At 38.0% G+C, this 15,845-nt stretch overlaps 1 protein-coding gene across 1 annotated transcript; it reads left to right on the top strand.

The window, feature by feature from the left end:
• Positions 1-8,307: 8,307 nt before the first annotated feature.
• LOC123782772 (olfactory receptor 56A3-like) lies at positions 8,308-9,255 on the top strand. Its single transcript, XM_045783081.2, has one exon. The coding sequence runs from the start codon at positions 8,308-8,310 to the stop codon at positions 9,253-9,255; it is 948 nt and encodes a 315-aa protein (XP_045639037.2).
• The last annotated feature ends 6,590 nt before the right edge of the window (positions 9,256-15,845 follow it).

Genomic DNA, 15,845 nt, shown 5'->3' with positions numbered 1-15,845 from the left:
TATCCAAAAGGAAACTCAAAGGACCCACGTTAATAAAATCATGAACGAAAGGGGAGAGATCATGACCAATATCAAGGAAATACAGATAATTGTTAGAACATATTATGAGCAATTACATGCCAACAAATTAGTCAAGCCGAAAGAAATGGATGCATTCCTGGAAACTTATAAACTACCAAGACTGAATCAGGAAGAGGTAGAAAATCTGAGCGGACCCATAACCAGCAAAGAAATTGAATCAGTAATCAAAAGTCTCCCCAAAAGAGTCCAGGGCCAGAGGGCTTCCCAGGGGAATTCATCTAAACATTTAAAGAAGAATTAATACCTATTCTTCTGAAACTGTTCCAAAAAAACAGAAATGGAAGGAAAACTTCCAAACTCATTCTATGAGGCCAGCATTACCTTGATCCCAAAACCAAAGACCCCACTAAAAAGGAGAACTACAGACCAATATCACTGATGAACATGGATGCAAAAGTTCTCACCCAGATACTAGCTAATAGTATGTTGCTAAGAGTACCTTAAAAGTACTATTCACCATGACCAAGTGGGACATATTCCTGGGCTGCAGGGGTGGTTCAAAATCTGCAAATCAATCAATGTGATATGCCACATTGATTTTAAAAAAAAAGAAAGAACCATATGATCCGTTCAATAGATGTAGAAAAAGCATTTGACAAAACACAGCATCCTTTCTTGATAAAAAGCCTCCACCAGGTAGGGATAGAGAAAGACCCACAGTAAATCTCATCCTCAATGGGGAAAAACAGAGCTTTTCCCCTAAGGTCAGGAACAGGATAGGGATGTCCACTCTCACAACTGTTGTTTAACATAACACTAGAAGTCCTAGCTTCAGCAATCAGACAATAAAAAGAAATAAAAGGCTTCCAAATCTGTAAAGAAGAAGTCAAACTTTCACTCTACACAGACAACATGATATTCTATGTAGAAAATCCAAAGACTCCACCAAAAAATTGCTAGAACCTATGATACACGAATTCAGCACAGTTGCAGGATATAAAATCAATGCACAGAAGTCAGTTGCATTTCTATGCACTAACAATGAAGCAACAGGGATAAATATTAAGGAATCAATTCCATTTACAATTGCACCAAAAAAAACATAAGAAACCTAGGAATAAACCTAACCAAAGAGGGAAAGGATCTATACTCTAGAAACTACAGAACACATGAAAGAAATTGAGGAAGACACAAAGAAATGGAAAAATATTCCATGCTCATGGATTGGAAGAACAAATATTGTTAAAATGTCTATGCTACCCAAGGCAACCTCACATTCAATGCAATCCCTATCAAAATACCATCAGCATTTTTCACAGACCTGGAAAAATCCTAAAATTTGTATCACACCAGAAAAGACTCTAAAGATCCAAAGGAATATTGAAAAAGAAAACCACAGCTGGAGGCATCACAATTCTGGACTTCACGCTGTTTTACAAAGCTATAATCATCAAGACAGCATGGTACTGGAACAAAAACAGACATGTGGACCAATGGAACAGACTAGAGAACCCAGAAATGGACCCTCAACTCGATGGTCAACTAATCTTTGACAAGCAGGAAAGAATATTCAGTGGAAAAAGACAGTCTCTTTAATAAATGGTGTTGGGAAAATTGGACAGCCACATGCAGAAGAATGAAACTGGACCACTTTCTTAGACTCTACACAAAAAATAACTCAAAATGGATGAAAGACCTAAATATGAGACAGGAATCCATCAAAATCCTACAGGAGAACACAGGCAGCAACCTTTCTGACCCTGGCCACAGAAACTTCTTGCAGGATATGTCTCCAAAGGCAAGGTAAACAAAAGCAAAAATGAACTATTGAGACTTAATTAGGATAAAAAGCTTTTGAACAACAAAGGAAACAGTCAACAAAACTAACAGGCAACCTACGAAATAGGATAAGATATTAACAAATGACATATAAGATAAAGGGCTAGTATCCAAAATCTATAAAGAACTTATCAAACTTATCACCCAAAAAATAATCCAGTCAAGAAATGGTCAGGAGACATGAACAGACATTTCTCCAAAGAAGCCATGCAAATGACCAACAGACACATGACAAAATGCTTAATATCACTTGGCATCAGAGAAATACAAATCAAAACCACAATACGATACCACCCTACACCAGTCAGAATGGCTAAAACTAACAAGTCAGGAAACAACAGATGTTGGTGAGGATGTGGAGAAAGGGGAATCCTCTTACAGGTGGGAATGCAAACTGATGCAGCCACTCTGGAAGACAGAATGCAGGTGCCTCAAATAGTTAAAAATAGAGCTACGTATTACCCAGTAACTGCAGTATTAGGTATTTATCCAAAGGATACAAAGATAGTGATTGGAAGGGGCACATACACCCCAATGTTTATAGCAGCAATGTCCACAATAGCCAAAATATGGAAAGAGCCCAGATGTCCACCAACAGATGGATGGAGAAAGAAGTGTGGTATATATATATATGGAATGGAATACTACTTGGAATAAAATGGAATACTACTCAGCCATCAAAAAGAATAAAATCTTGGGGCACCTGGTGGCTCAGCATTAAGCGTCTGCCTTCTGCCCAGGGCATGATCCTAGGGTTCTAGGAGCCTGCTTCTTCCTCTCCCACTCCCCCTGACTGTGTTCCCTCTCTTGCTGGCTGTCTCTCTCTCTGTCAAATAAATAAAATCTTAAAAAAAAAAAAAAGAATGAAATCTTGCCATTTGCAATGGCATGGATAGAACTAGAGGGTATTATGCTAAGCAAAATAAGTCAGAGAAAGACAAGTACCATGTGATTTTACTCCTATGTGGAATTTAAGAAACAAAACAGATGAACATAGGGGAAAGAAAGGGAAAATAAGATAAAAACCAAGAGGGAAGCTAACCATAAAAGACTCTTAACTATAGGAAACAAGCAGGATTGCTGGAGTGGAGGTTGGAAGGAGGATGGGGTAACTGGGTGATGGACATTAAGGAGGGCACTTGATGTAATGAGCACTGGGCATTATATGCAACTGATGAATCACTAAATTCTACCCCCAAAACTAATAATACACTACATGTTATCTAAATTGAATTTCAATTAAAAACTGGGAAAAAAAGAGAAAGAAAAACAGAGTTTGACTTGATCACATTGAAAGATGTCCATTGAATACTGGACAGCAGACACTAAAATGGAGAGCTATATAACAGATTAGAGGAGATACTAGCAATATCTAGCCAACAATGGGGCTCTAATATTTAAATATGTAGGGATGGACACCTGGATGGCTCAGTCCATAGAGCATAGGACTCTTGATCTTTAGGTCATCATTTTGAGGATACATTGGATGAAGAGATTACTTAAACCAAAACATTAATAAGAAAAAACATAATAAAATAAAATATGCATGGAGATTTTGCAAATATGCAAGAAAAAACAAAAATTAATAGAAAAAGCAGGTAAAGGATGTCAACACATAAGTCACAGCTTGAAAACCACAAATGGTTAATGAGTATATGAACAATGTTCACTTATCAGGAGAAAATCAAATTAAAAATAATAAAATACTACTTTACATACATCTAGGTTTTAAAAAAAACATCAAATGGTGTAAGGAATGTGAAAAATAAATAAACTTTAGGAATTTCCAGTGATATTTTTAAATATTTTAGAGAGAAATTTGAGAATTCCTAGTGAAAATAAATATTTTTATGTTTTAACTGAAAAAAAAATCCTCCATATCTACCTGTTTTAGGTCGACAAAGAGAAGCACACAAGGATATTGACAGCAACATTATTTTTAGTGACAATTAATTACAGGTCACTTGAGTGTTGCCTACCTACATAAAGAGAGAATTGTACATAATGGGAACTGAGCAACAGCCAAAAAGAATGAAGTGGACTTTCACAGAGCAACATGGAAAGATGTTTAAGATTTAGAGTGAAAACAAAGAATAATATCAGATCAGGGTGGCTGGGTGGCTCAGTCCGTTAACTGTCTGACTTGATTTCAGCTCAGATCATGATCTCAGGATCCTAAGATCCAGCCTTATTGCTGTCAATATCCTTGAATGCTTCTCTTATTGACACCCAGTGTGGAGCCTGCTCAAGGTCTTCTCTCTCCCTCTGGCCCTCCCCTCCCCACTCCACTCCACCCCACACCACCACCCACTCTCTTGTGTGCACTCCCACAAAAAAAAAAAAAAAGAATAACATCAGATTTACAACCCAAGGACATTTGTATAAATTTAATTTCCAAGCTCTTCTCCCATAAGCACATGTAACTAAATAAGCATATTTAAGATTAACTAGAAAGACATAATTTAAGAACTCTAGAGTTTTCACTTTTCTGAAGGAAGCAGAAATAGGAGCAATATTGAGATACACAGAAGAAAGAAAAGTAAAAACACAGCAAAAGAAGTGCTTTCAAGACACAGATGACAATGGTACACCATAGGAAATATATTCAATGGTATTGTAATAGCTTTGTATGGTGACACGATGGCAGGTATACTTGTGGTGACTACAGGATAATGTACAGATTTGTTGAACCACTATGTTACACACCGGAAACTAATGGAACATTTCATGTCAATTACACACAAAAATTAATGAAAATAAATAAATAAACAAACTAACCAATTGTGCTTGCTCCCTTTACTTGAGGGGGTGTGAGGAATTCACATAAAATTCAAAATGATAGTAAAAAATAGAGGAACAAGTCATGTTTCCTAAATACAGGTGTATATACAATCCATTTAAAACATCTTTCACTACAGCAAATTTTCTATGGGATTTTTTTCTCTGAAAAACAGATTGCATTTACTCAGGAATATTTTTTTAAGGCTCTCTTGCATTATTATCATTATGATGCCATCATAAAAGTCATAATAAGTTAACATCAATCCTTTCAATAGAATGGTTTGGGAGTTACTTATCTAAGAATTATGTGCAGGAAGCCCATAAGAACTGAGTGAGGTTATGGGACCTGTGGAAGGCACCGACTATGCATGTACAAAGGAGTGTGAACATGGATGGGTGAATGTAAACACCCCTACACCCAGGAGATTAACTGCCTACAGAACACACAGTCAATCTTGGGCTGAATTACAAGAGCTCCTTGCTTTTAGAGAGAAAGAAAATCATTTTCTTCTCATACCTGCCTGCCTTGTGTTCCAGGAGGACTTTTTGGGCCCAAAGAATTAGGGATGGAGAGTTCCCAGAGGACAAAGTCCCTGAGGCTCTGCAGTTATAACTACCACAGATACTTCAGGAACTAACCAGAGCTCCAACGTCAGTGAACCCCGTGCTTCACATCCTCTGTAAGTGAGTCTGGGTAGAGGGTAGCTGAGAGGCAGCTATACCAATATTAGCCAGAACATGGGAGGCAGGGAGAAGGGGACCTTTCTCTTCAGTCAGATCTGTGCTCCTTTCCATTCCTGAGTCAGTAATGATGAATTAGTCTCACAAAGGAGTAATAGAGACTGCATCCGGTCTCAGGTCAGGAGGCACATGTGAGAACCTGTGCTCTGAGGCCTTCTCTTTTACAATCCTTTTTGCCTTTTACACTGGAGGAGATAATGCTAAGTGAAATAAGTCAAGCAGAGAAAGACATTTATCATATGGTTTCTCCCATCTATGGAACATAAGAACTAGGAAGATCGGTAGGGGAAGAAAGGGATAAAGAAAGGGGGGGTAATCAGAAGGGGGAATGAAACATGAGAGACTACAGATTATGAGAAACAAACTGAGGGCCTCAGAGGGGAGGGGGTGGGGGAATGGGATAGGCTGGTGATGGGTAGTAAGGAGGGCACGTATTGCATGGTGCACTGGGTGTTATACGCAACTGATGAATCATCGAACTTTACTTCGGAAACCGGGGATGTATTGTATGGTGACTAACATAATATAATAAAAAAAATTAAAAAAAAAAACAATCCTTTTTGCCTTTTAGGATCTTTTGCTGGGTGGTGCCAGAAATGCAGAGAAGCAGGGATTTGTCCATAGGAGATTAATGGGCAGACAGGGTTGGAGAAGTACACCATCTGGACATTCAACTAGAAAACACAGGGTTTTCATCTATGAAAATGAAAATTTAGGAGATCTGGGGCAAAGAATCTGTCCACAAATGCTTGAATCATGGTGTAGGAATTAAATTTAATCTATAACTTCAGAAATTGAGGACACAGACCACAGTTGAGGGTCAGTGAGAGTCAGAAAGTAGTTCCTCAGATTTCAGCTCAATCTAAAGAATTTCTAAAAGCTACTGCCACCAAAAACACAAAATAATGCACAGGTCATAGGATCATACAGGTATCTCTCCGTAGTTGGTCAGCTCAGTGATGTCTGAAACGATATTTGGGAGAGATTACTCACAAATCTGTGTGTGTTTATAGAGTTAGGCAGTCCTTAACGACCCCTCCACTTCTTCAAACAGGGCTTCCATACTGCTATGCTGGGGTCCTGTCCTGCAGCCTGGGAAGAAGCTTGTCCAGCAGGGTCTCTGCTTTTGTCATTGCCCTTCAACTTCCTAGGCTTCTTCATCCTGTCCCTACCTGGAACCAGTAGTCATTAGCTCTAGGTCCTCAGCCTAGTGATGCTATTGCCTAGCTCTGATTGCAATCCAAGATTGAAAGAGGAGGAGAAGAAGGACATACACAGTCTCAGACGCTTTACTTCTAGGGCTGAATAGGTATTTCAAAGCTTATTGGATGAACTGTAGATTAAAGAACATGTAGGAACATTCCAGAGAAAAGAGGAGAAAGAAAGAGTCAGTGAGTGGAAGGAACAGATAAAATAATCCCCTGAAGTTGTACTCAGAAATGTTATTCTGGTGCTAGAAATAATTACCCCAAAGTTCTTCAGGAGACAAAGAGAACATACTTCTTGCTCTATACTTCCCCATGGACACTAATGTCTGAATTCCCATTTCTACCATGTGGCTGTACCCTCCAGATTTTCACTCCTTCCATTCAATGAATCCCTAATTCTTTCTAAGAATACTCTGAAACCCCTGAAGTAGAAAAGCTTCTTGGAAATGGTAAGGTTTGGGTAGCTGACTTGTAAGGCCTAAATGTCAAAATTTTGCAATGAGTAGGATCAGAAGATGCAATGACCAAAGATAAAGGACAAAACCTAAACAATGAAATTGGTTTTTAGGGGAGTATTTCAATTTGGCAGCCTGAGGTCGTACATGTTGTGGGTCATTGCAGCAAGGTCTGGGCTGAGCAAGAAGTATTACTTTATGCTTCAAACTTAAAAGTGAATGTATCTAATGAAAAAAATTGTCAGATAGGCAGAGTTAAATGAATATAGTGCCTAAGACAGGAGAAGCTCCTTTGGTCAACGACTGGATGTTATTTTTCTATAGGTTTTTTCCTGCAATTGCAGTATCTCCAATACTTTGTGGGCCACTCCACCAAGGCAAAGCAAAGACCTACTAGACAGAAACTGGATCATTATATTGAAGATGCAAAGAAAAATAGAAAGAGGATAAGAACTTTAAAGGTAGTCTTCATCACCCTTACACTATTACAATCAGAACAATCAACTTCATCTTCTTCAATGACAGGTATCACTCTCACATACCTATGGGCAATTTCTTAAGTTCCTTTTAATATTGTTTCTTTCAGAAGTCAAGAATACTAAAAATATGAAGATGCATAAGGGAAGGAGCAATTATTTGCCAGAATCTATACTTACTGAATTAAACTTTTTAGACAAAATGAAAATTGAATAACTTTATTTTCAGAGTATCATTTTTTAAAGTTTAATTAAACCAAACTCAATTTGAAAACTCAGAATGGGGGTGGCATGGAGAACGAGGGACATGTATCTATCTGAGTCCCTATTTGTGCCAGGTTCCACTACTTATCTGTGCATATTGTTACAGGTAAATGATCACATGGTGGTCTGTGTGGTCATTAAAAAAAAACAAAAAGGAAGAAACTTATAAGTACAAGTTTAGAGACTCACCTCTCACAAAGGAGTTCTTAAGCAATTTTTTCTTCTCTTTACATTCTCCAAAAACATAACAGTTCTATTAAAAATAAAACTTGAACGAATCAAACATGTAAAAATAAACCATATTTCCTAAGTCCTCTATACACCTTAAAGTGATAGGAATGTCTCTGTAGCAGAGCACAAAGGATAGACAGATGGATTCACATGCTTTGGATGACCTGCTAGTATTCACAAATTTCACCTAAATGAAGCAAATTGTCTAAATTCATGTGTCTTCAGTCACGAGCTAATTTTTATCCTAATTTTACAGATCGCTAAAAGAAAGCTGTAGATATATGACAAAATATGACAGCACACCAAAATGGCAACATCTCCATTGAGGTTTCAGACTTCCTCTTGAATTGTTTTGTCAGGTCCCCCAGCTGGAAGTTCTGGTTGTCCCTGCCCCTCAGCCTCCTCTTCCTCCTGGCCATGGGAGCCAATAGTATTCTCCTTATCACCATTCGGCTGGAGGCCTCTCTGCATGAGCCTATGTACTACCTACTCAGCCTCCTCTCCCTCCTGGACATTGTTGTCTGCCTCACCGTCATTCCCAAGGTCCTGGCCATCTTTTGGTTCAACCTCAAGTCCATCAGCTTCTATGCCTGCTTCCTCCAGATGTTCATCATGAACTGCTTCCTTTCTATGGAGTCCTGTACATTCATGGTCATGGCCTATGACCGCTATGTGGCTATCTGCCACCCACTGAGGTACCCATCCCTCATCACGGACCAATTTGTAGCCAAGGCCGCCATTTTTATTTTGGCCAGAAATGGTATTTTAACAGTGCCTATCCCCATTCTATCATCCCGACTCAATTATTGTGGGAGAAATGTTATTGAGAACTGCATCTGCGCCAATATGTCTGTCTCCAGGCTCTCCTGTGATGATGTCACCATCAATCGCCTCTACCAGTTTGCTGTAGGCTGGACACTGCTAGGATCCGATCTCATCCTCATCTTCCTCTCCTACAGCCTCATCCTTCAAGCTGTGCTGAGACTCAAGGCAGAGGGTGCTGTGGCCAAGGCCCTAAGCACATGTGGTTCTCACTTCATCCTTATCCTCTTCTTCAGCACCATTCTTCTGGTCTTTGTGCTCACTCTTGTGGTGAAGGAGAAAGTCTCCCCTGATGTGCCAGTCTTGCTCAATGTTCTCCACCATGTCATCTTCTCAGCCCTCAACCCCATTGTTTATGGAGTGCGAACCCAGGAGATCAAGCAAGGAATCCAGAGATTACTAAAGAAAGTGTGGTAGTAAGGACAACTGGATATCTGCATTCCTAATATAGGATGAGTTTTGAATCAATAATGACAGAGTAGGTTGAAATTCATATCTATGAGTTATAATTCAAACTGTATAAATTGGATATTGTGTCTTCTTTAATAAAACTTAAGTTTCATTGTAGTTCCCTTTACTCTAACTTCTCCTTGAACAATATCCTTGACCTCTTCTGTTTTTTCCCATATACACGATCCTATTTTAACAAAATACTGGGGTCCTCGAGGCAGGTTTTAAAGTGAGAAATTAATGGTTTGGAATATATAGCGTTAATATGTCATGCCTTTACAATCATGAATATACAATTGTGGATATTTCTGGGTAGAGTTGTGTAAAGTGTAGTGCATTCTTATTCTTATTTTCACAGAAGGGAGCATATTGAAGCCAAAGACATGGGAGTAAAATTTCAATCCTGGAGGACAACATAGGCAACAACCTCTACGACATCGGCCAAAGCAACCTTTTTCATGATACATCCCCAAAGGCAAGAGAAACAAAAGATAAAATGAATTTATGGGACTTCATCAAGATTAAAAGTTTCTGCACAGCCAAGGAAACAGTCAGAAAAACTAAGAGGCAGCCCACGGAATGGGAGAAGATATTTGCAAATGACGCTACAGATAAAGGACTGGTATCCAAGATCTACAAAGAACTTCTCAAACTCAATACACGAGAAACAAATAAACAAATCAAAAAATGGGCAGAAGATATGAACAGACACTTTTCCAATGATGACATACAAATGAAAACAGCAATTGCTGGAGAGGATGTGGAGAAAGGGGATCCCTCCTACATTGTTCGTGGGAATGCAAGTTGGTACAGCCACTCTGGAAAGCAGTGTGGAGGTCCCTTAAAAAGTTAAAAATTGAGCTACCCTATGATCCAGCCATTGCACTACTGGGTGTTTACCCCAAAGATACAGACGTAGTGAAGAGAAGGGCCATATGCACCCCAATGTTCATAGCAGCAATGTCCACAATAGCTAAATCGTGGAAGGAGCCGAGATGCCCTTCAACAGATGACTGGATTAAGAAGTTGTGGTCCATATATACAATGGAATATTACTCAGCTATCAGAAAGAACGAGTTCTCAACATTTGCTACAACATGGACGGCACTGGAGGAGATAATGCTTAGTGAAATAAGTCAAGCAGAGAAAGACAACTATCATATGATTTCTCTCATCTATGGAACATAAGAACTAGAATGATCAGTAGGGGAAGAAAGGGATAAAGAAAGGGGGGGTAATCAGAAGGGGGAATGAAACATGAGAGACTATGGACTATGAGAAACAAACTGAGGGCTACAGAGGGGAGGGGGGCGGGGGAATGGGATAGACTGGTGATGGGTAGTAAGGAGGGCACATATTGCATGGTGCACTGGGTGTTATACACAACTAATGAATCATCGAGCCTTACATCGAAAACCGGGGATGTACTGTATGGTGACTAACATAATTTAATAAAAAATCATTATTAAAAAAAAAAAAAAAGAAGCTGTGGTCCATATATACAATGGAATATTACTCAGCTATCAGAAAGAACGAGTTCTCAACATTTGCTGCAACATGGATGGCACTGGAGATAATGCTAACTGAAATAAGTCAAGCAGAGAAAGACAATTATCATATGATTTCTCTCATCTATGGAACATAAGAACTAGAATGATCAGTAGGGGAAGAAAGGGATAAAGAAAGGGGGGTAATCAGAAGGGGGAGTGAAGCATGGGAGACTATGGACTCTGAGAAACAAACTGAGGGCTTCTGGGGGGGGGGATAGACCAGTGATGGGTAGTAAGGAGGGCACATATTGCATGGTGCACTGGGTGTTATACGCAATTAATGAATCATCGAACCTTGCATCAGAAACCAGGGATGTACTGTATGGTGACTAACATAATGTAATAAAAAAACATTAAAAAAAAATTTCAATCCTAAATGATGGTATGTTACTATTGGTGTGTAATTGGGTCTGCAATTGGGTGATCACTCAAAATGAGCATTGCAGGAAGAGAGGGGTTTTGCATGGATTTCTCATTCATGCAACAAGTCATGTGTTTCACTATATTTAAGAGACTCCTAAATTCTCCTCCCCAATGGATTTATGCTTTGGACATTTATCTTTTGAATCCAAGCTGTCATAATTTATGGTATGCCCACATAGTTCTGCTAATGAGTTAAAGATTGCAAAATTGTACTATGTGATCCAGTAATAATAATTAAAAGTTTTGAAAACATACCATCTAAATATCTAAACATTTTTTTCATATTAACTGGATAGTTTCTAAGCATACTTTGCATCCTGGGAACTTTGTTAGCTATTAAACACAAAAATAGATTGAATATTTTTGCTGTGAGAGCTCAAAGTTTGGTTAGGGAGAATATAAATATGAGTTCCAGGAATATATTATTCTTGATGGGAGAGAATGAAGAATGGAATAAGGCACCCGTAGGCAGTAGGATACCTGGCAAAATAAGAAAGCACTAGATAGAGGGTAAAGGTCCGAATTGTAAGTCTTGCACAACTACCAAAAAAGGGGTGGGTTCTTGGGAACAAATGAGGTGGTCTGATTGTGTTTCACGTTACTCATCTGCTACCCCTGAGAACAGTGAACAATTTGTTCTAGAAGATCCTTTCTAAATGTTAGCTCGTGTGCTTCATAACAACTTAGAAATGTGTTTCCTTGTTTTGACCATGGAAGAAAAATCTCTCAATACTCTAATACCAATATTCTCTCCAGAATATGGGTTTTTCAGCCTTGACTGATTCATCCTTGTACTACTTAACCTTTCATTCAGCAAACTCTGTCCATTTCTTTGTCTTCTCTATCTCACAGTGAAGAACAATAAATGGATATTTTATTCCTCTGCTCCTAGATATCACTGTCTGCTACTATTTTAAGAATACTACATCAAAAACTAAGGATATACTGTATGGTGACTAACATACCATAATAAAAAATTATTATAAAAAAAGAATAAACATGTACTCACATAATTAAGAAGTGATAGTTAAAAGCACATAGTCAACATTTTACTTGGAATAATATATTTCTCAAAAGTGAAAAAAGAACGTTGGGGCATCTGGTGTGCTCAGTCAGTTAAATATCTGCCTTCAGCTCAGGTCATGGTCCCAGGGTCCCAGGATCAAGCCCTGTGTCAGGCTCCACCTTAGCAGGGAGTCAGCTTCTCCCTCTCCCTTTCACACTACCCCTCCCCATGCTCGTGCTCTCTCTATCATATAACTAAATAAAATCTTTTAAAAAATAAAAATAGAATGTCCAGATCCAATGAGGTTCATACCATAGATGTGCTTTTCTTTGTTACTTCAAAAAGAATTCTCCAATATCTCATTCTCTCACATATTTCAACATAAGATAAAATGACTTGGTTTAAATGCAGGTAATACCAACAGGAAGGTCTTACAAGTAGGAAGATATAATATGCTAAGGTAAATTTAAGCTATAATCTCTTAGGGAAGATTAAAAGTCTACCAGTTTTAACACTATCATATATTAACATCTACTCATCAAGGGACCAAAAACCTTCAGGACTGATCTCTACCATGGTCACATTGTACAACAAACCCAAATCTCCCCAGTCAGCTGTTAGAAAACGAACAGGGAATGCCCCAAAAGGGCTACATCAGGGGATTTAAAGCGTGTACCACCCAAGACTGAGAAAATCTGACACAAGTCTTGTCTTCTAAATAGACTGGTAAGATCTTTGTATTTAAAACATATATTTTTGAAAGCTTTGCACTGACGTGTTGATATGCAACTTTTACACATTTATGGCTCCCATCAAAGCAGTATTAACACAAAAAAGCAGTATTAACAGGTTCATTTCGTAAACAAGGGGAACAGATTAGCCTTGGCCTTATCCCAAAAATAACTGATACTAATAAGAATCTCCTCCAGAACAATGCTGTTCAATGTGAGCCACACAATTTTAAACGTTTTAGTAGTCACGTTAAAATATAAAAAGTTAAATTGATCCTAATAATGTACCTTACTGAATCCAATATATCTAAAACATTATAATTCCACCACATAATCAATATAGGAAAATTTAATAATAACATATTTTACTTTCTTTTTCTGCACTAGGCCATCGAAATACAGTGTGTATTTTATATTTACAACATATTTCAGTCAGGACAATCACACTGCAGGTGCCCAGTAGCCACGTGTGGCTAGTAGGTGCTACACGGGTCGGATCCACACTAGGTCTATGGCTTCAAAGGCAAATGAAAAATGGGTAGGAGAGCAATTGAATTGAGAAAAATGTATCCTTCCTGGAAAAGAGCTAAAGCCAAATTCTTTCTAAATGGCTGTGATTTTTCTCTTTCTTATGTTTTTCCACATGGAGAAAAGAAAGATGGATAAAAAGAAAATGGATAATAACGTCTTTGTCCTAAAATGCTACATGACGTGAGTGCTTATGTCCTAGCACCAATGTGAGAAGAGTAAAATAAGAGAACGCTCATTTTTTGGCTTCTTACAACACACAGCCCTCAAATCCTACAGAGACAGATTTTAAATAGAGCCATGTATAAACCTTGGAAGTCATAGAACCTAAGGAAAGATGTAAATAGAGACTTTACTCATGATAAGGCAGGAATATTAGTGCTAGGGGAAGCACTGGATGTTAGTGTCAACGGTTGCTCAAAAGGTAGAAGATAACAATCATATTTTGTAATTCTTTAAATTTTTCTCAACAGTATTTACATTTACAAATGAATATTTTAAGTTAGTTATTTTGTGCTCTATTATTTTAATAAAATATATTTTATATGAAATGCTTAATATTAAAAGTGTTGTAATTATTCAATAAAATATTAGAGTAGGAAACAGGTCTCTTCAAACTAGACAGCCATACCCAGAAAATCTTAAAGCTCAGATTTTATTGGGGAGACTTTTCAGTCTATTCACACATTACCCATATTTGGACCCTTCCTTCAATGACCTGAGAAAGTGAAACAGATATCTGAGACACAACTGACACTGCATACTGGGCCAAGAGAACAATGTAGAGCACATATAAAGAATGGTCATGGCCCTTTAGGTCCACAGTTAGCACCATTTTGTCTGCAAAATATGCATTTACACCTAATACAGACAAATCCTTGCTATGGTGCTAGGGTTGCAGTAGAGAGCAAGATAGGCAAGGTCCATGTTTATAAGTGCAAAGGGTCTGTGCCTGGGTGAGAAAGAGGTCCAAGAAGCAAGGGGAAATCTCAATATGTAGGAAGAACATAGCCAAGGAGAAGCCAAGGTCGAGTTCTAAGAAGGTGACCACTTGGCAGAAAGTCAGGACCCAAAGCTAGAATAGGATTTCAAAGCCTAGACAGAATATTGCAATAGGAACTTCACTTTGAGCCAAAGAAGTAACACGATTGTATAAACTGAAGATATTGGGGCTGAAAAACAGCAGGCCCTTCATTAAAACAGGCACAATCCAGAGGAAATGTATCACAGTGTAATCTAATAGAAATGATAGCTCAATACTAAGCCCTCTGCATTCCAAAATATTAATCAAATAATTACGTTATTACTCCAGCATGCCTAGATTAGGTGTCACATGGGGGAAAACTGAGACAATTCACAGAACTGTGAATCTTTCTGCATCTGGTAGAACCCAGGAAAAGAGTAGCAATCTAACTCCAGGACTTCGGACACACTGTCCTTTGTCAGTGAGCGTTTTCACATTTCTTGTCATTAACAGAGTATTTATTTATTTTTCCTTTTGCATAATTTTAAATCTTGATTGAATATTATCAGTTCTCTTTTACATATATATGAAGAGGGGGTTACTTGCAATGCTGTATGATTTTAGCAAATGTTTTAATTCTTATAAAAGAGGTACTGTCTATACATGGGCTTTTATAGCAGATTTGACAGTGTAGAGGGGAAAAAAGAACTTAACGGTATAGAAATATAAACTATTTAAACTTAAAAAAATGGAAGGAAACAATGCTGAAAACAATGTAGAGTGACCTGACAACTGATGAGATAATATTAGCCAGCCTAGTATTTGTGTACTTGGTAATTGAAGGCATAGATAGAAACAAAGTAGAGGAGCAAAGCAGTGACATTGTACTAGTAACACGTTTATGAAAGATGTAGAAATAAAATGTGTGATAAAAATAGAAGAATAATAAGAAGGGGTGAAATGGAAGTAAACTTTTATGAGCTCTTATTTACATGTGAAGTAGAATAATATTAATAGAAAGTTGACTGTAGCAATAGAAAGATGCATTTTTTAAACACTAGACTACTGACAGAAGAAATTTTCTTTAAAATACCCATATTTTTAAGGACATATAGTCTCTGTTACAACTGCCCTGACATATAGAGTAAAAGTAGCCAAGAGTGGGCATTAATCACATCAACATAGCAAATGTATATGGTTAAATCAGTGGCTCAGGAAGGGGTGGCAATTTTGGCCCCCAGGACACATTTGGCAATGTCTAGAGACATTTTTGCTCATTATAACTGTGGGGATAGAGGTGAGTTAGGGTGTATGGTGCTACTGACAACTAGTGAGGAATGCTATTAAATATCCCA

This window comes from Ursus americanus, chromosome 16, assembly GCF_024610735.1.
Source record: "Ursus americanus isolate L20-20 chromosome 16, mUrsAme1.1.p, whole genome shotgun sequence".
Lineage (NCBI taxonomy): Eukaryota > Metazoa > Chordata > Mammalia > Carnivora > Ursidae > Ursus > Ursus americanus.
This window is presented reverse-complemented; position numbering and strand designations above follow the sequence as displayed.

What these genes read in the sequence shown, in the direction of transcription:
- LOC123782772 (XM_045783081.2), top strand. Translation starts at nt 8,308, where the DNA reads ATGACAGCACACCAAAATGGCAACATCTCCATTGAGGTTTCAGACTTC.